The sequence below is a fragment of the Sceloporus occidentalis genome, unplaced genomic scaffold (genome assembly GCF_023333645.1).
Source record: "Sceloporus occidentalis isolate IW3139 unplaced genomic scaffold, rSceOcc1.0.p SCAF_2, whole genome shotgun sequence".
NCBI lineage: Eukaryota > Metazoa > Chordata > Lepidosauria > Squamata > Phrynosomatidae > Sceloporus > Sceloporus occidentalis.
The window spans coordinates 7659015-7682998 of record NW_028316982.1 but is presented as its reverse complement, the minus strand read 5'-3'; the positions used below and the strand labels follow the sequence as shown (position 1 = coordinate 7682998).

The following is a 23984-nucleotide window of genomic DNA, read 5'->3' as shown; positions in this document are numbered from 1 at the left end:
GGGCAGTTCAGAGCTGTTAAAAACCCCAATATTATTTTTGCAATGCAAAGGAAACAGGAGAAAGGAAGAGAGAGGAAGGAACTGGGTAGTGCTTGCCCAAGAAAGCCCTATGGAACTCATAGGGTACCATAAGTTGATAGGCAACTTCAAGGTGTGCACGTACATACACAAGGAACCAAATCCCATCCAATGGTGAGCCCTGGTGGGTACTTGGATGGGTGGTTGCCAGAGAAACCCAGGTCCTGGAAGCCCTATTTCAGAGGAAGTAACTGACAAAACAACCTCTGAGTATTCCTTGCCTAAGAAAACTCGATAAAATTCACAGGGTTGCCATAGGTTAACGTGACTTGAAGGCACATACTCCACACACACCCCACACCCCTCACACAAAACTGATAATTCATTTTTTTCCTTGAATTTTTCCATTTTTTGTTTTTCGTGGATCTTCTCATCTCTAAGTGGGTCAAGCACTCCCCAGCATCTGGGATTTTATGATCAAAGTCACAGCCCATTTCAACTCCTATTTTCGTTTCTTCAGACCTTCAAACTGCATTAATTCTGCAGTGCAGATCCACCCTTGGTCATGATTTAGGGCAGAGGTGGGCCACATGTGACCCCCTCCAAATCTGCTTTTGTGGCCTTCATCCCGTCCAGACTCCCTGGACAGTCCCTTCTCTGTAAAACAAGAGGGTGGATTGCTTCTGCAGAACCATCCAGGAGCATATTTAAAATAAACATCAGCCATTTGTATTATTTAACATTTAAAAAATAAAATAAAAATAAAAAGTGGATTTGGGGTCTCTTCTTGATGCTTTTCTTTACTTTCTGCAGTCTGTGCAGCTTCTGGTCTGTCCCAGGCCTCCAGACCCACTGCAATGTCCATCATTGCTCTGGGGATGTCCAAAACGTATTCCAGACTTGAGAAGCTGATCTGTATGGTTGGTTGGATGAGCTTGGGTGGTCCTAGCCCATCACTGAAGGTCCTTGCCAGTTTTGCTCTGCCATAAATGAACTGCTGCACCTCTCACTCATCCATAAATTCCTCTTTGTACCACTGGCTTGGTCTCAACTCCAGCATGTATAGATCTGTTTTGATACACCATAGGGACTACAACTCACCTCTATGCGAAGGCTCTGGTTTGGATATGGGATATGCCAAGTTTTGCTGGCTTGTAAGACTAACCAGATGGTCCAATTCCTCTGTGGGAGGCGGAGGTGGCCTGGCAGAGAAAGAAGATGACAACGGTAAGCAGGGAAAGTTGCACTGGTAATATTCCCTCTAGACAGTGGCGGTTGGTGGGTCCCAAACTGGAGGGACAATAAATCTGCTCCTTGTTTCTTTAAACTTTAAAGAAGCTGTCCAAAGACTTCAACTTATTTTGGTTAAAGAGATCAGAAACTTGGATGACCCCTTTAAAATTCAAAGTACAACCCAGAGGAGATGTACCACCCCACTGGCATTATGTTCAGGGCTGTACAAAACATCATCCTCAACAGCATCCCACCTTTGCCAGTATGGGACTCACAGCAGCTTACCTAAGTTAAAACAGAAGAGAGCTTTAAAAATTCACATTGCAGAGAAGTTTCAAATGAAACTGAACTGTCAATAAAATTAAAAGCAGTTCAAGGGAAACCAGAGAGTCAGTGTGGTGTAGTGGTTTCAACTCTGGAGAACAGGGTTCAAATCTCCTCTTGGCCATGGAAACCCACTGGGTGATCTTGGGCAAGTCACACTCTCTCAGTCACACTTTCTCTTCATAGGTCAATACCAGCATTGTGAACTGTGCCCAGAAACAAAGAAGTAGCCAATGAAGCTGTTTCAACAAGGGAGTGATGTGCTCCCTATAACTGAACCCGGTCAGCATTCTGGCCACAACTTTTTGGACCTGCTGAAGTTTCCAAACAATTTCCAGAGCCAGGCCCATGTAGAGTGCATTACAGTAATTTATACAGGATGTAACAAAGGCATTTGTCACCATAGCCAGATCTGGTATCTCAAGGAATGAATGTAGTTGTTCCACTAGTTTTAGCTATGCAAATTCACTCCTGACTACTGCTGAAACCTGGGCATCCAGGTTCAGATCTGAGAATATTCAACCTGCGACTGTGAACCTCAAATTTAAGGGGTGTCTAACCCTGTCCAGCAGAGACAGAGTCCCTATTTCCTGATCTAGCTTCCAACTGGTCAGCTTTACTGCAGGTGAAAGCTCAATTAATGCCTCCATGTAAAATTATTTCCTGCACATATGGAACATCATGTTGGAGACAAGGTAAAACCAGGATACGTTTCCTTGATATACAGTTTTCTTGGTGCAGTAAAATACTTTGTGTTTGTGTAGAGAAGGAAGAATACTAAGAACGATGCCAGTGCGTACAAAACCCATTCGTCTAGTGCATGCTAATTCCTCCTGGGGGCTATGAATCAGTGGGACCCATGTGCATTTTACCGTGTTGGTTTGTCACTCTTCGCTCGATGATCTTCGTGACCTTCTCTTGACCTTGGATGCAACCCTTCATGTGTATCGTGCTGAGTAGATAAGAGACAGCAGGATGGATTAGCTAATATTGGAGCAGTACAATCTATAGGACTGCAGCTGCTTGGACAAAGAGAATATTCCAAAATATTTTTAAAATGGTTGAAAAGCACATTTTTGGAGTGTTGAGAAACCCTGATGATAAGAATCCTGCACTATTGCAAAAAAAAAATTAAAAAAAAATTGGGGGGGGGAACTGGACAGGAGTAGAAAATATGTATAATTTAAAAGTCAAAGTAGATCTAAAACAATTGAGCTTACAATTAACAACTGGAGAGACAAACCGTGAGATCAGACTTATTAAATCAGAAGTGGGTAATGTTATGAGAAATAAGGACTTCCAAAATCAGATAAATGGAGGGAAGTACAGAATTAGGGATATATAGCAAGTAAGAGATGGGTAAACAGACACTGTAATGAAATGGAAATGGTAATGAAGATATTAATGGAGTGTAAAATGTACTAACACCTGTTTTTGTTATTTATTTATTTTATATGTTTTTTATTCTTTAGAAAAATAAATATTAAAAAAAAAGAATCCTGGACTGATGGGAATCTTCACATTGTGAGATCCGCTCTGCACAAAATTTGCAAACTACTCTTTTGCAAAAAACAAACAAACAAACAAAAACAAAAACCATCATTGTCAGTGCAGGGAGCAACACTTTCTTCATCTCTAATGCAGAAATATTGTCTGTGTAGAAAATGCTGTTTCATGCAGAGAAAATGTTGACTTTGGGGATTTATTCTGTGCAACTGTGTTGACTGAAAACAAAATATTCTGCATATGAAACAGCTGCCTCTATGCAGAAAATAATGCTTCTGCACAGAAATATTATTTCCATTCAGAATGTGCACACACTGGGGCTGTTTCAGGGAAAAGCCAACAACTTCCTCTCCGCACAGCTGCCACTTTGCTTAGCAAAGGAAGATGAGTGTCATTGCATTCACACAAAAGTCTTTGTAAGGATGTTTTGCAAACCTAGGCCTCAGTCCAATCAAATCTTAAACCCACCTTCCTGTCTGGCTCCTGCTTTTTCTTTTCAGAAGATGACTTCTCACGCTCCTTTGCTTTCTTGTAAGCCTTCTTCTCCTCTGCCATTAGGAGGCGAGCTATTTCCTAGCAGGGAAAATCAGACACACACTGAAATACACACACACACACACACACACACACTTGCATCACGGCCATGTCAAGAGCAAATTCGTTTGGCATGCCACTGTCAGGACACTAGCTCTCTACAGGCTCCACCTGACCAGTTAGCATTGTCCCCAACGGGGACGATGAATTAGCAGGGCAGGGATGGGCAACTGTTGGGATTAAGACTATAATGCCTCCAGTAGGGTTGCCAGACTAAAAACTACAAACAACTCCAGTTCAATAGTTGTGCAGAAGAGGGAATTTCAGCAGGGAATGTTGTGTCCAATTCTGGGCCCCATAATTCAAAAGGGATGTTGACAGGATGGTGTGTGTCCAGAGGTAAATGATCAAAATGGTGAGAGGTCTGGAAACCACCATGCCCTATGAAGAACAGCATAGGGAGGTGGCTATGGCCTGGTACACACGGGCCGAAAGAACTGTGTCGGCGGCAAAATTAGGGTTGCAGAGTGCGCAGCAACCTCATGCTCTGCAACCCTAATATGTATGAACAGCACCCTCTTTATGTGGCACGCGTCGATGACCCACATCCAAACAGCACAGCACATGCGTAATGTCTCCGTGCCTCCCCAGGCAGTTTACGGTGGCCTGGCAGCATTGCTGCAAGGAGCTACGAAACGGAGCTCCTTTTGGGGAGTGGATCATTTCCACAGCAACCGCATGGCCTTGGGAAAGATCCCGAGGAGAAAGGGGCGCCCCTTTCTCTTCTGTAGGGCTAGGAGAAGCATTTTGCCTCTTCTCCTTGGCCCAGAAAAACACTGGCTTGGGGCCGCAGGGCTGCCGGCGAGGCTTCCCTGGCCCCAATCCAACGTGAAAAGGAATGGCTGCGGGCCGCCCCTTTGGGGCGGTCTGTACTGCCCCACAGTGTAGCCTGGAAAGGATAAGGTTAAAGAGATGATAGCCAGGATACCCAGACTTCATCCTTTGCCCTACATTCCAATCTTCTGTCCAGGAGTTTCAAAATGTTCCCCATTTTGGGCATGACAAAGTAGTATGAATTTATTTTTATATGAGTGTTTTGAGCTTTTATTTGGTCATGTCCCACATTTTTCTTCAATGTCCTGCATACTGTGGTGCCTCGTCCTCCTTTGTGGTTAAGACATCTGGTCATCCTGCATGATAGCCATGTTCAAATATTTCAAAGTATGCAAATGGAGGATGGAGCAAGTTTGTTTTCTGATGCTCCAGAGACTAGGACATGGAGCAATGGATGCAAACTACAGGAAAAGACATTTGAAAAAACATCCTGAGGGTAAGAAACCACTGCTTGAGAATATGGTGGAGTCTCCTTCTTAATAAGTTTTTTTTAATCAGAGGCTGGATGACCATAAATCACAGGGAGTGCTTTGAGTGTGTATTACTACATAACAGGGAGTCGGATCACATGGCCTTTGTGGTCTCTTCCAACTGTCTGTTTCTATGATTCTGGGAGCTGAGCATCATGCAGTCAAGTAAAAACACCAGCTGCTAAATTTCTCCTGCACAAGCATTAATGGAGCCCTCTCCAGTTTTCACTCTGGCAACTTTACCTCCTGGAAGTTGCACTCCCACCAACCTCTGGGTCACTTCTTTTTAGAAAGAAAGGGGCTTTTTTTGTATTATTATTAAATATTGTGTTATTAAAAGCCTTCTAATACATTAAAAGAAGAAAAGAATACAAACAAACAATAAAGAAAAAGACAGGGAAAACCCCCCACCAAAATAAGAAGAAAAGGACAGCAAAAGAACAGAGAAAGAAAAAGAATTACATTGACTTTCAACTTTCTTAACAATGGCTACACATGATATGTAAAATTGTGTGTCTCCAAATAAAGTATTTCTGCCTAACCTAATCTGTTGTTGTGTGCCTTACCATCATTTCTGACTTATGGACACCTGGGTTTTCTTTGCAAGATTTGTTCACAGAAGGTTTGCCATTGCCTTTCCTTGAAGCTGAGAGAGTATGACTTGCCCAAGGTCACCACTGGGTTTCATTGATGAGCTTGGAATGGTAACCTGGTCTCCAGAGTCATAGTCTAACCCTCAAAACACCACACTTCCTAATACTAAAAACATGCAGTTTATGTACTGTTCTCATTTTTTTCTGCAAAAGACAATCAAAGGTTCCCAGTCCTTCAGAAATGTCACAAATGCCTTTTCTTTAATCAGGATTTGATTGTGCATTTTAGCTAGCTCAGTCAATTTTTCAGTTGAAGTTGACATTGGTAAGGGGGAAAAGGGGGGGGGGGGTTCAAAGGCATAAATTACTTAGGAGGGGAAAATATGATAAACTCATCCTCTTCATACTAGGGGGACATTTGCAGTCTGGGAAAATAGAGGGAAAAACAGGTCCTGGGAACTACAAACACCACCCTGAAGGCTGTAGGTAATGCATAAACCACCCCTGCTCCATGAAAATTCCCAAGACCAGGGCTGGGTTTCTTAAAACTACATAAACCATAATGCACACAGTGCATCAAATATATCACCTTCATTCTGGAACCTTTTCATTATTACAGTCAGCCCTCCATATCAATGGGTTATTTAGTCACAGATTCAATCATCCCTGGTTCCAAAAAGCAATTCTTGTTTTTGTCATTCTTATATAAGGGACACCATTTCACTATGCCACTGAACCTAATGGGACCCGATCATCCACGAATATTGGTATTCACAGGGGGATGGAATCTGGAACCAAACCCCAGCAGATACCAAGGGCCCTCTGTATTATTATTAAAACCATATATTTAAAAGGTTTAGTTTTGTTAACTCTTTTGTTAACAAAACTGAACTGTTAACAAAACCAAAGTCAGTCCTCCATATCCACGGGTTCCTTATCCACAGATCCAAGCATCCTCAGTTTGGAAATATTAGAAATAGTAAAAATATTAAATAAATAAATATATTTCAAAAAGCAAACCTTGATTTTGCCATTTTATATAAGAGACACCATTTGGCTATGCCATTGCATTTAATGAGACTTCAGAATCCACAGATTATATTATCCATGGAGGGTCCAGGAACCAAATCCCAGTGGATACCAAGGACCCATTTTATTATTATTAAAACCAAACATTTAAAATGCTTAGTTTTGGCTAATTTCTCCCCTCTTCTCAGTTTTAGGGCATTGTTATTTTATACTTTCTGACATTTGAATATCATATTTAAATTCTTATCTATTTAAATTTAATTTGGGGGAGAGGAACCTGGAGGGTTTGGGGTTTATGGGCTGCCCTTTCCCCACCCCAGGCTTAGCAGGAAATTATTTGGAGCTGGAGGTTTACTGAGAAGCAATCAGGGACGTAGCCAAGGGGGGGGGGGGTCCTTGGGGTCCGGACCCCCCCTTCCATTAGAAAAATGAATGGTGCGTGCTGCTGCGCCCCCACGCCCAAGCCCCATTATAATGGTGGCACTTAGTTTGGACCCCCCTTCCTAAAATCCTGGCTACGTCCCTGAAGCAATGTTGTCTTTGGGATTCAAGCACAGATCCAGACCTACCTCATCCTGGGCCACCTGAGCTGCCCTCGTATCCACCTGGTTGGCCTACAAAAAGAAAGAAGAAAAAGCAATTTAGACAATTTAAAAAGAACCAAGTACAGAACTGCAGGAGATTTGGAGGAGGGGCTTCTCTGTGAGTTCACAATGTGGAATGCTTATTTCATATTTATGTACAACAACACAGCTATGCAATTCTGGGATTTGTAGTTTTGGGAGACACTTAGCCTTCTCTATCAGAGAGCTCTGGGATCACAACAAATGAACATCCCCTGAATTTCATAGCACAGAGCAATGGCAGTTAATGTGCTGTCAAACCTGGTTTATTTCTGTAGTGCGGATGCAGCCTTAGTCTCTGGAGCAACAGAAACAAAGATGCATCCCTCTTCTACATGACATCCCTTCACATATCTAAAGACTGCTGATCATATCACATCTCAGTTTTCTCTTTTGAACTATAACAACTATAGACATATAGTTAATATAGTTATAGGGAACTATCCCTTTTTATCTCTTTTATCTTTTTTTTCTATTGATGTATTTTGAATTATATGTATTTTCGATCTGAAGGGAGAAGCGGGAAATATAAATAAATAATAATAATAATAATAATAATTATTATTATTATTATTATATAACTATGGAGACTAGCATGGTACAGTGGCTTTAGTGTTGGGAGTACAGCTCTGGAGATCAGGGCTTGATCCATGCTCAGCCATGTAAACCCACTTGGTGGCCTTGGGCAAGTCACCTACTCTCAGACAACAAATGTTGCCAAGAAAACCCTGTGATAAGTTCGCTTTAGGGTTGTTATATGTCAAAAATGATCCACGCAGCAGCAACACCACCACTATGAATTTTTAGCATATGTTTGTTTTTAGTTGTAAGTTGCTTAAAAGTCGTGAACTAGGGAAATAATGGGATATAAATAAAGGAATAAATAATCTGTTTTACTCACCAGCAGTTCCTCCTCTTGCAACCTCCGGGCGATCTCAGCATCATAAAATTCCTGGTCCTGAGCAGCTAGCGGCCGAGGTTTGGAGTAGGTTTCTTTTGTCCCCTTTGATTTTGTTCCTGCAAAAGAAAAATCAGATTTCTTATCCCTCAAAAAGACTGAAGCCTTGTATTTCTTTTGTTTAATTATCCTGCCTCTCCTGCTCCCAGAACTGGAACCCAAAGCAGCTCACCAAATTAAAAAAGTTAGATAAATAGACATAACACTGTCATTAAAACCTAATTGAACCAGTTATAATGGTAAGAGTAAGGTTCAAAACATCCATTTAACTTTTTTTTTCCAAGCTGTAGAAACAAACTGTGGGAAGAATTGCTTCTGTTCGATACATGTTGAACACCGTCTGGTTGGGGGATTCTGGGAGCAGGAGTCCAAAAAAGGGAGAAATTTTTCAAGCTCTGGAAATCATCATGAGAGGATTTGCATGTCTGGAACACCTACTGAACTATGGAGTTTATCACAAGAAAGAGATCAGGAGTTTATCCCGTGAATATCCTGGGGAAATTGCATAATTACGCAAAACAGTTTCAAATAAAAACCTGCCATTAAAGTGGTCACAAAAAAGTATTAATGCACTTCTTTCTACTTTTAGTATTTCAGCAACAATGCATTTCCGATATCACTTTATTTGCGCAATTGCGTGTGATAATCATTTGTGAAGTTACTTGCCATTTTCGCTTTATTTGCAGGATGCTTTAAATGTGCTTTAATCTCTCTATAAAGCCAAAATTAGCCTCCGTGTGATAAACTCCATCGGCTGTTTGGGGGATTGTAGGAGCTGCAGTACAAAAAAAGGAACTTTCCCAAGCTCTGGGAAACCACTCTGGGAGGAGTAGCATATCTTGACCATAGAGCAGTGGAGGATTATGGAAGCTAGAGTCCAAAAAATGACCTTTCCCAAACTCTGGAACCCACGGTGCAAGGAATGGTATCTCTTGAACATATGATGTTGGTGGATTGTGGAAACTAATGTCCAAAAATGAACTTTCCTAAGCTTTGGAAACCACTGTGGGAAGAGTGGCATCTCTTGAACATAGGGAATTGATACTCCTTTCCTTTCTGCTAAAGAAATTTTCTCAGGAAGGGACTTGTGTGCGTCTGTCTCCTCGGCACCAAAAAGCAACAGAAAATATGTCTCTCCTTGTGACTCACACTTGGCAAAGTCCCACAAACTGACATCCCAGGGAGCCAGCAATGTTTACACATCCACAGGAAGTGGATACGAAGATCTGTTTTCGCAGAGATATTCACATTATTTCAGACTAGTGTTGCAGATATAAGGAAACTTCGGGGGGTGCGAGAAGGGCCTATAGGAACTAAACAAATGCAGCAAGGACAACTCTGGCTCTGTATTTGCATATACTTACATAATAAGTAAGATTGAGCATGGCATGATGGTTTGACTACAACCTTAGAGACCGGGGTTTGATTCCCAGCTCAGCCATGAAACCCACTGGGTGCCCTTGGGCAAGTCATACTCTTTCAGCATTAAAGGATGGCTAGGGCAAGGAATCCTCAGACGTGGTTTTGCCAGTTTCTTCCTCTGAAATAGAGCCTCCAGCACCTGGTATTTGATGGTGACCTCCCATCCAAGGACTGACCAGGGCTGACACTGCTTAGCTTCCAAAATCAGATGGGATCTGGTGCCTTTTAGGGTACTTAAACAATATAATATCCCTTATCCAAAATGGGACCAGAAGTGTTTTAGATTTCAGATTTTATTATTTATATATTTATTGTTATTGGATATGGGAATATTTGTATACACATAATGAGATATCTTCAAGATGGGACCCAAGTCTAAACACTAAATTCATTTATTATTATGCAAAAGGATCTTGTAGCAACTAGTCTGATTTTCCAAACTATCAGGACTATATATTTAAATTCATTTATATTTCATATATACCTTATACACACAGCCTAAGGTAATTTTACAGACAACATTTTCAACAATTTTGTGCATGAAACAAAGTTTGTGTGCACACTGAGCCACCAGAAACCAAAGGTGTCGCTATCTCTGCCACCATAATAAAAGTTTTGGATTTTGGAATGTCAGATAAAGGAGACTCAGCTTGTAATGCTGAAAGTTGTTTTCTATTTCAGGTTGAGCCTGCCTTATCTGGAATTCCAAAATCTGAAATATTCCAAAAACGTGAACTTTTTCCATGGGTGGATGAGAGAGTGACACCTTTGCTTTCTGGTAGTTCAGTGTGCACCAACTTTGTTCCATGCACAAAATTAATTAAAAATACAGTACTCTTATGTGTATAAGATATACATGAAACATACATGAATTTTGTATTTAAGCTTAGGTGCCATCCCTAAGGTATCTCATTATTTGCATATATAAAAACACAGGTATTCTGAAATCCCCCCCCTTTGAAAAAAATGCAAAATGCAAAACACTTCTGATGCCAAGCATTTTGAATAAGAGAAATTTATGCAGAATTAAAGCAGAGTGAGACCACTTTAACCGCTATTACTATTCTACAGAATATTGGGATTCATAGTTTGGAATACTGGGATTTGTATATGGAATATTGTATCTGAGTATAGAATACTGGGATTTATAATTTGATGAGGTTATTAGCCTAGTCATTCAGGGCACTCTGATACCTTCCCAAACTACAAATCCCAGGATAAATCATGGTAGTTAAACTGATAAGATAGTCATGGCAGTTAAAGTGGTGTCAAACTGCTTTAATTCTGCAGTGTGAATACACCCTCAACTGGTACTATTTGTTACTTGACGTTTTTAATTTGTTGCCTGTCTTATTTTATTGAACCCCTTCTTGTACTGTTATGTATCATTTATATGTATTATGCTATTATTTCTTAGAATGTACACCATGGTCAGGTTCACTTTTGTGTATTTTACTGTATTATAAATCTACAGTGCTATATAAATAAAACATAATAATAATAATAATAATAATAATAATAATAATTTCTTCCTATTATGTCCTGTTTGCATTTGAGGTTCCAAGAAATTGCTTTTCTACATTGAGGCCAGTAAGTTATCTTCTTCTTTTTTGCCTTTTTAGGTAAAAAAATAAGGCACACTGGAACTTCAGCCATTTTGACACAAGTGTCTTTGTTTCAAACTCGGCAGTGACTCCATTGCAGCCTGGAGGGAGGAAACTGAAACAGGAAAGCCAGATGACAGCTGAGTCCAACCCCTCCATCCAAAATGATAAAAACAGCTTTTGTTCAACACATGGCTGTTTCCCAACACATATGGAACAGGATTTAAGAGGGCCGAAATTAGACACTGATATTAGACACTGATACTCACCCACCCACTCACCGTATTAGCATTTTAAACATATTCCTGGCAGAATTCATTCATTTTCTCTCTCTCTCTCTCTCTCTCTCATTTGGATGGCGACCATCTCTTTCCAATGCATTGGGGGGGAAAGGTACAGGATGGGGAGAAAAAGGAGCTGCTCCAGGAAAATACTGCCCAGTTAACTGGGTTGCATCTGCACTGCAGAATTAGTACAGTTTAACAGACTGCAGTTAATGCAGTTTGACACCACTTTAACTGTCATGGCTCAATGCTATGGGATTCTGGAATTTGTAGTTTGTTGTGGCACCAGAGCTCGCTGATGCCAACGAGACTACAAATCCCAAGATTCCATAGCATTGAGCTGTGTTAAAGTGGTGTCAAACTAGATTATTTCTGCAGTCCGAATACAGCCAGAGAACTCTGGTGCCACAACAAACTACAAATCCCAGGATTCCATAGGATGAGCCATGGCAGTTAAAGTGGTGTCAAACTGAATTAATTCTGCAGTGTGGCAGCAGCCCTGTTTGCTAACATTGTTTAAATTACTAAGAGGAATAATAACTAATTCAGACCATTTTCCTATATTTCAAAATTCTCTTTTTCCAAAAGAACAGAAAGGTAATTGCCCCAGTTCCTGAAGAATTAAAAGTCCAGTTCCCAGGTACTGAAATAATACTGAAAAACTGTAAAAGATGAAAGACAAATGTGTCTATAGCATGGTTTCACTACAACAAAAAGCATTTGATTCTGTCTCACATATGTTGGTCAAAAAATGTCATAAAATTTAAGGAATTTTGTGTGAAAGTTAATTTCCTTTTGCTGTTATAAATAAAACTACATTTGGTCCTTGCATTCTGGAATTCAGCTTTTCGGAACCGATATACACAGGCTTGATCCCTGCTTTTAGTTGCCCAAAGCCCTCTCAGCAGCTTTACTTGAGCTAATAAAATTCCCCCTATTAAATATTGGCTCTGGGTGCACTCTGGTATTTTGGGTAACAGCTAATCTCCTTTATTATGTTACTGCAAAACAATTTGGCAATATTAAAAGGAAGCAAGTCAGGGATAGGAAATATCAAAGCAAGCTGGAGTAAGAAGCATTTCAGGCTATGTGGAAGATTTAAAAATATTTGGAAAGGCACAATCAGAAATTGAATCCCAAACTCTTCCTAGAACAGTATGGCCATTGACACAGCAGCGATAAAGGGACTCCCCCACCTATTCCCGGTTACCTGGATTCTGAGGAGGACCCAAGTGTAGTTCCCTGCTCTCCACACGGTGTGAAGAGGAAGAGGAGGGTCTCTCTCTGTCCCCCACTCCTTTGTATTCCTTTCCAATATCCCTCCTGCAGCCTCGCTTTGGAGCAACATCTGGGTCCTTGAGCCTGGGCTCCTGGAATGTGGTCCTTGGAGACTGTTGCCCCTCATGGGATGGGGCCCCACGACAGTCTGGATTCGGTGAACAACTCTTGCCATAACGCTGGTAGGGGGAGCCCCTTCTCTCCTTCTCAGTGTCCAGGCTCAATGGCCGCAGGGAGTTCTCTGAACCTGGTGACCACCTTTCCCGGTACTGGTGATGCCGGTCATTGCGATCTGAACTTGCCCCCTTGCCTTCTTCTGTGAGAACACGGGGTGGCCTTTGCGCTCTCTCGTGGCTCCGTGACCTCCTTTCTCGCCGCTGGCCATTACCACCAATGGTACGTTCATCCTCCCCATCCAGCAAAGATGCCACCCAAGGCCTCTCCAAACTCTCTGGGTTCCTCTTTCTCCGACTCTCCTTAGTTCGATTGCTGTCTTCGTCTTTAGTTTCCAGAGAATGCATCCGAGGTTTCTCAGAGTGTCCAGGGTTCCTCTCTCGCCACTCTCGGTCCCGCCGTTGGCCTCCTCGCGCTTTCTTCTTTTCTGAAGAACTCTCCAAAACTTCTAAGTCCAGCCCCTCAGAAATGAGAGGGGGACCTCTCCAGGTATCCCCAGGATGCTGAGTCTGCCTGTCATCATTCCGGGGTCGGTGAGACCCAGCATGCTCAGGTGCCCGATCCCTGGGGCTACCACACATACGGTCTGAGCAACGGGTGGGATAAACAATGGAGGATGGTTAGTGACACATGTTAATGGCAGGCACATGCTTCACATAAATGGATACATGACAGGAAAGGGCAGAGGGGAATCCCCAGATGAAAGCTCCAAAGTGGAGAGTAGGATTGTGTGAATCGTGTCAGAAGAGGAAAGATGGAGAAAGGAAAAACCAAAAGCCATGGACAGGTAGAGAGCACATGCACGGACAGGTGTGAAGAGGTAAGGAAGAAAAGGTGGGTCAGAGAAACCACCACCAGCAACTGCAAATCAAATTCCCAGTTTTGTCATTGCAGAAGTCCTCAGGACTGTGGTTTGTTCAATCACAAAAGCATCTCAGAGAAGAAGAGAAGGTCCAGCCAAGCAGTTCCGCTTCCTGCAAAATCCATTTGGGAGCAACAATTTTGCCAGAAGATGATATTTTGATGGTGAATGGCAAAAATAGTTCAGCAGGTGCAGCATCTGTCAGGTTTATATTTTCATTCCATACATCCATTCTCCATTCTGCTCAAACAAGGATTCAATTCTTCTCACATCACCACCATCACCAATAATCTCTAGTGCTTTCCCAGGCCAGAATCACCATAGCAAGGTCAGTGTGAAACCAAAGAATGATTTTACCCACCATGATTGCAACATCAAGAGATCATGACTTCCAGCCCTTACCTGCAATACATCAACTCTACACCTTCCAACATTTCACAAATGAAAGTCAGGAGACATGTGGCCAAGCAAAATCAGAGTGTGGTCAAGATGGCAACAATTATAAATGAGAAAGAGCAGACAAACTAAGAGATGCTGCAGCAGTTGCTTTGCTGGAGTCAACTGGGAAAGCAAGGTTCTGCTTCCTCCTTTCCTCTCCCCACTTCAGAGTTAATGGAGGGCAAATTACTTTTGTACTTCATCCACAGTTTGCAGCAACTGACGTAAGCCAAAGCGGGAAAGAAGGAGGAGGAAAGAGAAACTGGGGGGCCATCTACACTGTTGAAATAATGCAGTTTTACACCACTTTATGTGTTGTTGCTCCTTCTTATGGAATCCCGGGAATCCTAGTTTTGCAAGATCTTTAGCTTTTTCTGCCAGAGAGTAATGGTGTCTCACAAAACTACAACTCCCAGGATTCTGTAGGATAGAAGTGGAGCAGTTTAGAGTGCATTATTTCTACAATGTAGATACACCCTGGGACATTTTAAAAGCAGCTGGAAAAAATGGGATAGCAATAGATTAACCAGGACTGAACTATTAGAATACAATCCAATAAACATACAGGTTGAGTCTCCCTTATCCAAATTGCTTGAGACTAAAAGTGTTTTGGATTTTGGAGATTTTCAGTTTCTGGAATATCTGCATATACATAATAAGATATCTTGGAGATGGGATCCAAATCTAAACATGAAACTCATTTATGTTTCATATACACCTTATACATATAGCCTGAAGATAATTTTATACACAATATTTTAAAATAATTTTATGCCTGAAATAACATTTGTGCAAACTGAACAATCAGAAAGCAAAGGTGTCACTATCTGAGCCACCCATGAGGACAATTTTGGAGGATTTCGGAATTCCAGAAAAGGGAAACTCAACCTGTACCAGCTCCACCTTTCTACAAAAAGAAAGAAACCTTGATTCAGAACAAGGGGGAAAAGTCAGTAATGGTCCTGTTATAAATTAGGGCTACAGCTTAATGCAACAAGTGTCTATTTTGGATGCATATGAGAGATCTTCTTCCACATTCCTCCCACCAAATGGCATTTTAAACTCTCCAAATTTAAAAAGCAGTTCAAAACCAATGTGGAAAACCCTGGTGTCTGATCACTAATGTGCTTATTTGTAGGAGTGCTGCAACCCTTGCTTCCAGCCCAGGGCCAGATTTCTAGGACGAACCTCTGAGTGGGAAGTTTGGACAACAAACCCAAACCAGAAGCAACCTTTCCTGGCTCAGGTGGCTACCTTGCATTTTTGCTTCTGCTTACCTCTGCTTTCTGGATAGTACGCCTCTTTGTAAGGGCTGGAAGAGATGGGTTCAGGTGGGAGAGGTTTCTTCCTTCTCTTTTCTTCTTGAAGTTCTTTCTGTTGTAGAATCCGAGCTATGTCCTAAAAGAAGAGAATGAAGGAAGGGGAGGAGGGTATCAAAACAGAATTGTTTATCTTGAGAAGAGAAGACTGACAGGTGGCACGATTGCTCTCTTTCAATATCTCAAGGCCTGCCTTGACAAGAAAGGGAGCTTGTTTTTGGCTGCTCTAGGGGGCTGAATCTAAAGCAACAGGTTCAAATTATAAAGGAAACAGAATCTGCCAAAAGCAAGGTAAGGTTAAGATACAGCCTGTGGGCCATGTATGGCCCTTGGGACCCCAAAGTATGGTCCCTAAAGCATCTCAGCAACTTTGAGGTTTTTCTTTTCTTGCCCACCTGCTGCAACTTTGGCTGCTTACTCCTCCCACCCACCCAGAATCACCAATCCTACAAAAAACCTGAGACCCAAAGGGGCCATCCAATCCAGTCCCATTTTGCCATGCAGAAAGACACCATACAAGCACTCCCTGTGACAGATGGCCATCCAGCCTGTTAAAAAAAACTCCAGAGAAGAAGACTCCACCTAACTCTGAGGCAGTGTATTCCAATGGAGTATGAGGCATGGAAGGGGGATGGAATAGATGACCTTTGTGTAATTTTCAGCTCAGTGATTATATACTCTTGAAGGCTCCCAGGTTCAGGTCAATCCATGCCCAGTGGCCCACTTTGCAAATCAGGTGGAACTGGAAGGCTTTCAGACTTGAAGCCATGGTCTCTTGCATCCCTTCTCCTCTCTTAATTTTTCATGTTTTCTCTCATCCTCTAATGAAAGTTCCCAGTGATCCTGTTTGTAAACTCCCAAAATAAGCATGGTAGAGCACTTTTGTCTCAGCCGATGGCATCCAAGTTTACCTCATCATCCTCTTCCTGGCGACGCCGCTGTTCTGCTTCGATGACCAACTTGACTTGGATTTCCTGAGCGATCTCACAGTCCTGACGCTCTCTGAAAAACAAGAGGGAGGGAGGGAGGAAGAAGTTAATGGTGGGGGAAAAGATGTCCAGAGTACCAACTGTTGACTGCAGATTCAGTTTGCAATTTTCATCTATTTCACCAAGGAATTTCAGCAAAAAGCAGAAGACTGCCTTTATTGAGAAATTCAGTGTTTTCTGCCAAAGAAGGGGGTGCGTAGCGTTGCACAGGATAGAGACAACCCGGATCTCTCTTTTTGTATTGCTAATGAAATTTAAATTTCATTTTCTGGACTTTATGACTCTTTGTCTCCTGCTGCCAGAGATCCTAGTTTCCACATGCCTACATGGATATCCCTCCGTACCATCTTAAACAAGAACAACTATAACAACATAGTGTTATATGTATATATAATTGTGGAAACTAAAAAATACACCATCAGTAGAAGACTGGCTGGTTAGATGTACTTGAAATGGACAAATTAACAAGATTCTTACAAAACAAACCCATGGATAAATAGGAAGAAGATTTAAATATTTAAGTACTTATCCTAAGAATAGGGAGAAATTTTGTATGCCTGTGTCTCCAGTATTGTCATTTTTTGTTCTCTCTCCTGCTTGATTTTTAACAGCTTTGCCTGATGAAGAAGCCAGTGGAGCTTTGAAAGGTTACGAATGCATTTTGTGCATTTTGGTTGGCCCAATGCCTTCCTGTGCATTTTGGATGTTATTGCTCTTATTTTCCTTGTTGCCCTTTTCTGAACTTGCTCCAATTTGTCTATGTTGCTGTTGTTGCTGTTGTTGTGTGCCTTCAAGTTGTTTTTTTACTCATAGTGACTGTAATGTGAATGTATCACAGGGTTTTATTGGCAAGATTTTTTCAGAGGGGTTATGCCATTGCCATCCTCTGAGGGTGAGAGCATGAGACTTGCCCATGATCACCCAGAGGGTTTCATGGCCAAACTGGGAATCGAACCCTGGTATCCAGAGTTGTAGCACAACACTCAAACCACTATACCATGTTGGCCCTTTGTATACTTGTCTATGTTGTTTGTTGCTGTTGTGTGCCTTCATGTCATTTCTGACAACCCTAAAGCAAACCTATCACAGAGGTTTTTTTGGCAAGATTTCTTCGGAGGAAGTTTGCCACTGCCATCTTCTAAGTCTGAGATATTGGGATTTGCCAAGGCCACTTGAACCATGGTCTCCAGAGTGAAAGTCCACTACACTGTGCTAGCTTTCCATATACTTATCTATATCCTTCTTAAAATGAGGCTCCCAGAACTGAATACAAGACTCTAAATGACAAATCCCAGTGAAATAGTGGAAATTAAAGAAAACGCCATTGGTAGAAGGCTGGCTGGTTGGATGTACTTGAAATGGACAAATTAACAAGATCCTTACAAAACAAACCCATGGATAAATAGGAAGAAGATTTAAGGACTTAAGGACTTATCCTAAGAATAGGGAGAAATTTTTGTTTGGGATTGAAAACTTGATGAAGGAATGTGAAATATAAGGAATGGTGGTATTGATTTAAAAAAACTTTATATCTATATCGCTATCTATCTATCTATCTATCTGTCGGAAACTTGGAACAGTTATACAAGTCATATATGCTACTCATGCTGGTAACTGTATCTATATGCATTAGGATATAACTGTACATAAGTTGGATATTTTGTTCATTATACTAAGAGATAGTTTAGATGAATGTGTAGCAACAATGAAGATAAAATGAAGGAAAATAACTATTTGCTGGACACTGGGGGTCGTAAAGGTGGAGGTAATGAGTGTTTTGTTTTCATAGAATCATAGAATCATAGAATCGAGTTGGAAGAGACCATTAGGGCCATCCAGTCCAACCCCCTGCCATGCAGGAAATCTAAATCAAATCTCCTTCTCCTCTCTCTGGCCGGACTGTTCTGGAAGGCTCTGGAAGTTGGTATATAAAGCTAGTCTGCTAGCTCCGCCCCCTTGTGACTCACAGATGTGACTCACAGAAGCTCCGCCCCTTCAGCAACGAGCACACGGTTTCAAAATGGCTGCCAAGCAGCTCCTCTCCTTCTCCTCTCTCTGTCCGGACTGTTCTGGAAGGCTCTGGAAGTTGGTATATAAAGCTAGTCTGCTAGCTCCGCCCCTTTGTGACTCACAGATGTGACTCACAGAAGCTCCGCCCCTTCAGCAACGAGCACACGGTCTCGAGCACACGGTCTCAAAATGGCTGCCAAGCAGCTCCTCTCCTTCTCCTCTCTCTGGCCGGACTGTTCTGGAAGGCTCTGGAAGTTGGTATATAAAGCTAGTCTGCTAGCTCCGCCCCCTTGTGACTCACAGATGTGACTCACAGAAGCTCCTCCCCTTCAGCAACGAGCACACGGTCTCGAGCACACGGTCTCAAAATGGCTGCCAAGCAGCTCCTCTCCTTCTCCTCTCTCTGGCCGGACTGTTTTGTTTTTGTATGGTTTGTATGAAAACATCAAATAGATGTAAAATGTTTATAACATCAATGTATGTTAGGATGAAGGGGTATGGATGTGGAATGAATATGTTATGGTATGTTGTATCATATTTTAATATAATTGTGTTAAACTGGTAATAAAGATATTAAAAAAAATAAATTAGAAATTAGCACTGAACCATGGCAGTGAAAGCAAAGTCAAACTGCATTAAATAAAAATAAAAATAAAATAATGGCTCTAGATGAGGCCTGAGAACCACAGAATATAGGGGGACTATTACATCCTTCCATTTGGAAACTAAGCATCTACTAATGCAGGCTGAACATGCACAACTCCCTCAATTTCCCCTCAAATGGCACATTTTCCTTAATCTTATAAAACCAAGTACAATGCAACCTGGGACCTTCCGTGTGAAAAGCAAGGGGGCTCCACCACTGAGCTACTGGAGACTCACATGTTTTTGTGCCGCTCTTGGACCCGGGCACGTGCTTTCCGGTCTTCCTCCTCCTGGAGCTGCTTGGCCATCTGGAGGTCATATTGTACCAGGCGGTTACGCTGGATATTCGTTGCCAAGTGATGCTCGACTGTGAAGGGAAAGGAAGACATACAGTCTCACTGCAGGTCTTGCTCTCACCTGTGCACCAAGTGGGATACACAACATCCCTTCTCCTTCTTATAGCAAAAGGGAGGTTTTAAGGCTATGCTTCTCCTAGACTTGGGGTGCTTGTGCAATGTTATAGATTTTGGGGGACAGAGAACATTGTGGAATTTTGTCAATGTATATGAAATTGGAATTGAATTTCACTGCACTGAATACAGATGCTGGACAATGCAAGGCATGGGAAAGGTTGCAGTATGGTGACTGACACGACGTGTTATCGTTGCATCATTTAGGATACATCCAGGATGACAACAGCAGACATAACACAAGAGGCTGATGCAAGAGGACTATTTTAGATGCCTGTGTGAGAAAATCATGTCATGGACAAAATGTATAAATACAGGCATGGCCTATGTTCAGTGTAGGTTGCTGTTCTTAGTGAATGGTTGGTTGGATAGTCATTGTATATAGTGCTTAAATACTCTGTAGTAAAGTTCTGTAATTAGAACTTGGAGACTCTGAGTTATTATTTAGCACCTTTGTCAGTTACAGGAGCTGACAGCGTTGCTGAGCCCATTCTGACACTTTTATTAGATATCATCAGGTAAATTATCATTACACAGAATTTGCATGGAGTAGATGCTATAAAGTAAGGCACTGTAGGAAAGGGTGTGTGAGATAATACCATGTTGGGAGTGACTGGTGATTGGTTGAGGGGATTCAGAAAAGGCAGGTGCATGACAGTTAGTCTGGGGTGAGAGGGAAATTTGTCCAAATTAGGAATTAGTAATTTAATTCTATGCTGTTTAGTTTTCTTTTAATGTTCTCTTTTGTATATTCTTAACTGTATTGTTCTTTTAAACTGTAATCTGCTCTGAGTCCCAATTTTTTGGGGAAAACAGGATAACAACAACAACAACAGGTAGTAGCAGTAGTAGTAGGCAGGTTTGAGGAGTTTGAGTGAATAGAAGAGTTAATTGGGGTCAGAGAGGCTGCATCTGCATTGCAGAAATAATGCAGTTTGAATGAGACTATGTGTGAAAAGGATCTAGGAGTCTAAGTAGACCACAAGTTGAACATGAGTCAACAGTGCGATGCGGCAGCTGAAAAGGCCAATGCAATTTTAGGCTGCATCAATAAAAGTATAGGGTCTAGATCAAGGGAAGTAATAATGTCACTCTATTCTGCTTTGGTCAGTCCCCACCTGGAATACTGTGTCCAGTTCTGGGCACCACAATTCAAAAAGGATGTTGAGAAACTGGAGCCATGTGTCCAAAGGAGGGCAACTAAAATGGTGAAGGGTCTAGAAACCATGCCTTATGAGGAAAGGGAGCTGGGGATGTTTAGCCTAAAGAAGAGAAAGTTAAGAGGTGATATAATAGCCCTGTTTAAATATTTGAAGGGATGTCATATTCAGGAGGGAGCAAGCTTGTTTTCTGCTGCTCCAGAGACTAGGACCCAGAGCAATGGATGCAAGCTACAGGAAAAGTGATTCCACCTCCACATTTGGAGGAACTTCCTGACACTGTTCGACAGTGGAACAAACTCCCTCAGAGTGTAGTGGAGTCTCCTTCCTTAGAGGTCTTTAGACAGAGACTGGATGGCTATCTGTCAGGGATGCTTTGATTGAGAGTTCCTGCATGGCAGAATGGGGTTGGATTGGATAGCCCTTGTGGTCTCTTCCAACTCTATGATTCTACTTTGACTGCCATAACTTAATGCTATAGAATACTGGGATTTGTATTCTTGTGAGATGTTTAGTCTTCTCTCAGGGAGGTATGGTGCCACATCAAACTACAAACCCAAGGACTCCATAGCATGGAGCCATGACAGTTAAAGTGATGTCAAACTGGATTAATTTTGCAGTGCAGATGCAGCCATAGTGAATTATGAAGATCCATAACAGGATGCTGGCAAGAGTGTCCCATTGCATAACAAGACCAATGTGCAACCATCTCAATGTCCTTCGGTCACTTTGCCAGCTCCCCTACCTAGTAACACACTGGATAGAAACATGATGGGAAAGCCCAGTTCTAATTCCGGGAGATGTAAGTCCATTTATGAAGATGTACATTCCCCAAAAAGATTCAGCCCAATAATACTAATGCAAATACGCATAATGCATACAGGCAGCAGAATCTAGATTGGTTGCTTTGATGAGACTTACTTTCCTGTTCTTGAAGGCTGTGGGCCAATGTGTGATCTTCCAAAACTGCAAAGTCTCGACACACTGTTAGGAAAAATCAATAAATGCATTCATTATTTATATATCTATTTTATATCTTCTCTTTCTGGCAGCACAGGACTCAAAGCTGCTTATTGCAAGTTCAAAAACAGTACTGTACATCTTTTTAAAAAACTATTATTACAAAAAGATGCAAAGGCATCTTGTAGCATCTTTGAGACTAACTGGAAGAAGCTCGATGCATGAGCTTTTATAGACATGAGTACAGAAGCATTTTTTGAAATATTAAACAAACACTTTATTAAAAACGCAAAGTTAAAAAGTTTGCAACCTATTAGTAAGGAAGAAAACCTCACTGCTATAGAATTCCTTCTATTTGGTGATTCACCAGACTCTTAACCCTAAGCATCCTCCAGATGCATAATAAACATGTCCTGGCCTGAGAAAGCTTTTGCTGCAAAGTAGTTATTTTAGTTTGTCTTAATCCATTTCTCTTTTAATGAGATAACTAAATGGATTATCACTGGGGGGCTTAATTGTTATCTGCGCTTGGCCTTAAGAATAAATCAGACAATAGAGATCACTCTCCTTCAGCTTTTCACTCTTAGCATATTAATTGATCCATACTTAACTTGTGCCAAGTGGGCAACATGTGGCCCCTGGGTTGTTCTTGGGTTCCTCAACCCATCCAGATTCACAATCTGCTCTAAGCCTAGCCAAAAAAATTAAAGGAGCATTGCTTCTTCACCTGGAAGCCTCCAGGAACAGCAATTCACATTTGCTCTCACCCACACACTCAAACTAGAAACATAAAAAAAACACCAGAACCACAATGGATTTCTATGCACACTATACACTCGTGACATTATTCAAAGTACAGGAAAAGGCAGTCCACATAAACTTTAGGAAGAACTTCCGGATGGCCAGAGCTCTTTGAGAGTGGAAAATGCTGCTGCCTCAGAGTGGGGTGGAGTCTCTTTCTTTGGGGGTTTTAAACAGAGGCTGTATGGCCATTTCTTTGGGGGGTGCTCTGCTTGTATCTTCTTGCATGGCAGGAGGTTGGACTGGATGGCCCTTGGAGGTTTCTTTGAACTCTAGTATTCTGTTATAATGATAGCCCACCACCACCTCACCACCTCCGAACCCTCCCAGTTAAGAAACCATACCCTATGAGGAGCGGCTTAGGGAGTAGTGTATCTTTAGCTGGAGAAGTGGTTAAGGGGTGAAATGATAGCCCTGTTTAAATATTTGAAGGGATGTCATATTGAGGATGAAGCAAGCTTGTTTTCTGCTGCTCCAGAAACCAGACATTGGTTCCCAAACCTTGGTCCTGCAGATGTTTTTGACTTCATCTCCCAAATTCCTGATTGTTGGCTAGGGTGTCTGGGAGTTGAAGTCCAAAACACTTGGAGGACCAAATTGCTGAACATGGTGCAATGGATGCAAGCTACAGGAAAAGAGATTCCACCTCAACATTAGGAAGAGCTTCCAGTCACTAATAGCTATTCCACAGTGGAATCTGCTGCTGCCTCAGAGTTATGGTGGAGTTTCCTTCTTTAGAAGTTTTTAAACAGAGGTTGGATGGTCATCTGTCACAGGAAGAGGGGGAATTTGGGACCAGAATACTCTGAGGGCACCAAAGTATTCTGGCAAGTGTAGGCATCTGCCCAGACTTTTCAAAGGGTGCAGGACCACTTTAATTGGACTGTTCTTGAACAGCTTTCCAATTGTTTTCAATAGCTTGTTTTAATTTTTTTTACACTTTTTACACTTACATTGAATCCTGAACTGGATGAAAGGTGGGAAGGTGACAATGAAGAGGTCTGCAACTTGAGAAAATAGCACCCGGAGCAAAAGATGCAAAATATAGGAAAGGAGAATCCACTTAAACCTTAGGAAGAACCTCTTGGCAGTAAGAGCTGCTCAACAGTGGAAGATGCTGTTGCCTTAGGACTTTATCACAGAGTTTAAAAAACTGTATTGCCACTGCTGAATTCAATTTGAATGCAGAATACATCTGGATTTTGTCGCATACATTTTTGCCGCCGCCAAGTGGATGCACCCTGGGTAACATCTGGCTAGAACCTGAGTTCAGCCAGCCTATTTACAAATCCGGGAAGGACAATAAGAGCAATAACATCCTAAACTGAATCCAGCAGCAGTAATTCGGTTTTTAAACTGTGGAATAAAGTCCTTGGAAAGTGGTGG

The 23984-nt window shown here is 41.8% G+C and overlaps 1 protein-coding gene across 1 annotated transcript in view; it reads right to left on the bottom strand.

The window, feature by feature from the left end:
* The window catches only part of CCDC50 (coiled-coil domain containing 50), a 53245-nt gene that overhangs the window by 10972 nt on the left and 18289 nt on the right, over positions 1-23984 (bottom strand). Inside the window, exons 2-10 of the mRNA XM_089508683.1 lie at positions 21759-21821; positions 19445-19574; positions 16475-16565; positions 15522-15642; positions 8126-8241; positions 7171-7215; positions 3550-3654; positions 2448-2527; positions 1120-1220 (exon numbers count right to left, since the gene is read on the bottom strand). Of these exons, the coding sequence (XP_089364809.1) occupies positions 1120-1220; positions 2448-2527; positions 3550-3654; positions 7171-7215; positions 8126-8241; positions 15522-15642; positions 16475-16565; positions 19445-19574; positions 21759-21821 (852 nt within the window). The remainder of the gene's footprint in view (positions 1-1119; positions 1221-2447; positions 2528-3549; positions 3655-7170; positions 7216-8125; positions 8242-15521; positions 15643-16474; positions 16566-19444; positions 19575-21758; positions 21822-23984) is intronic.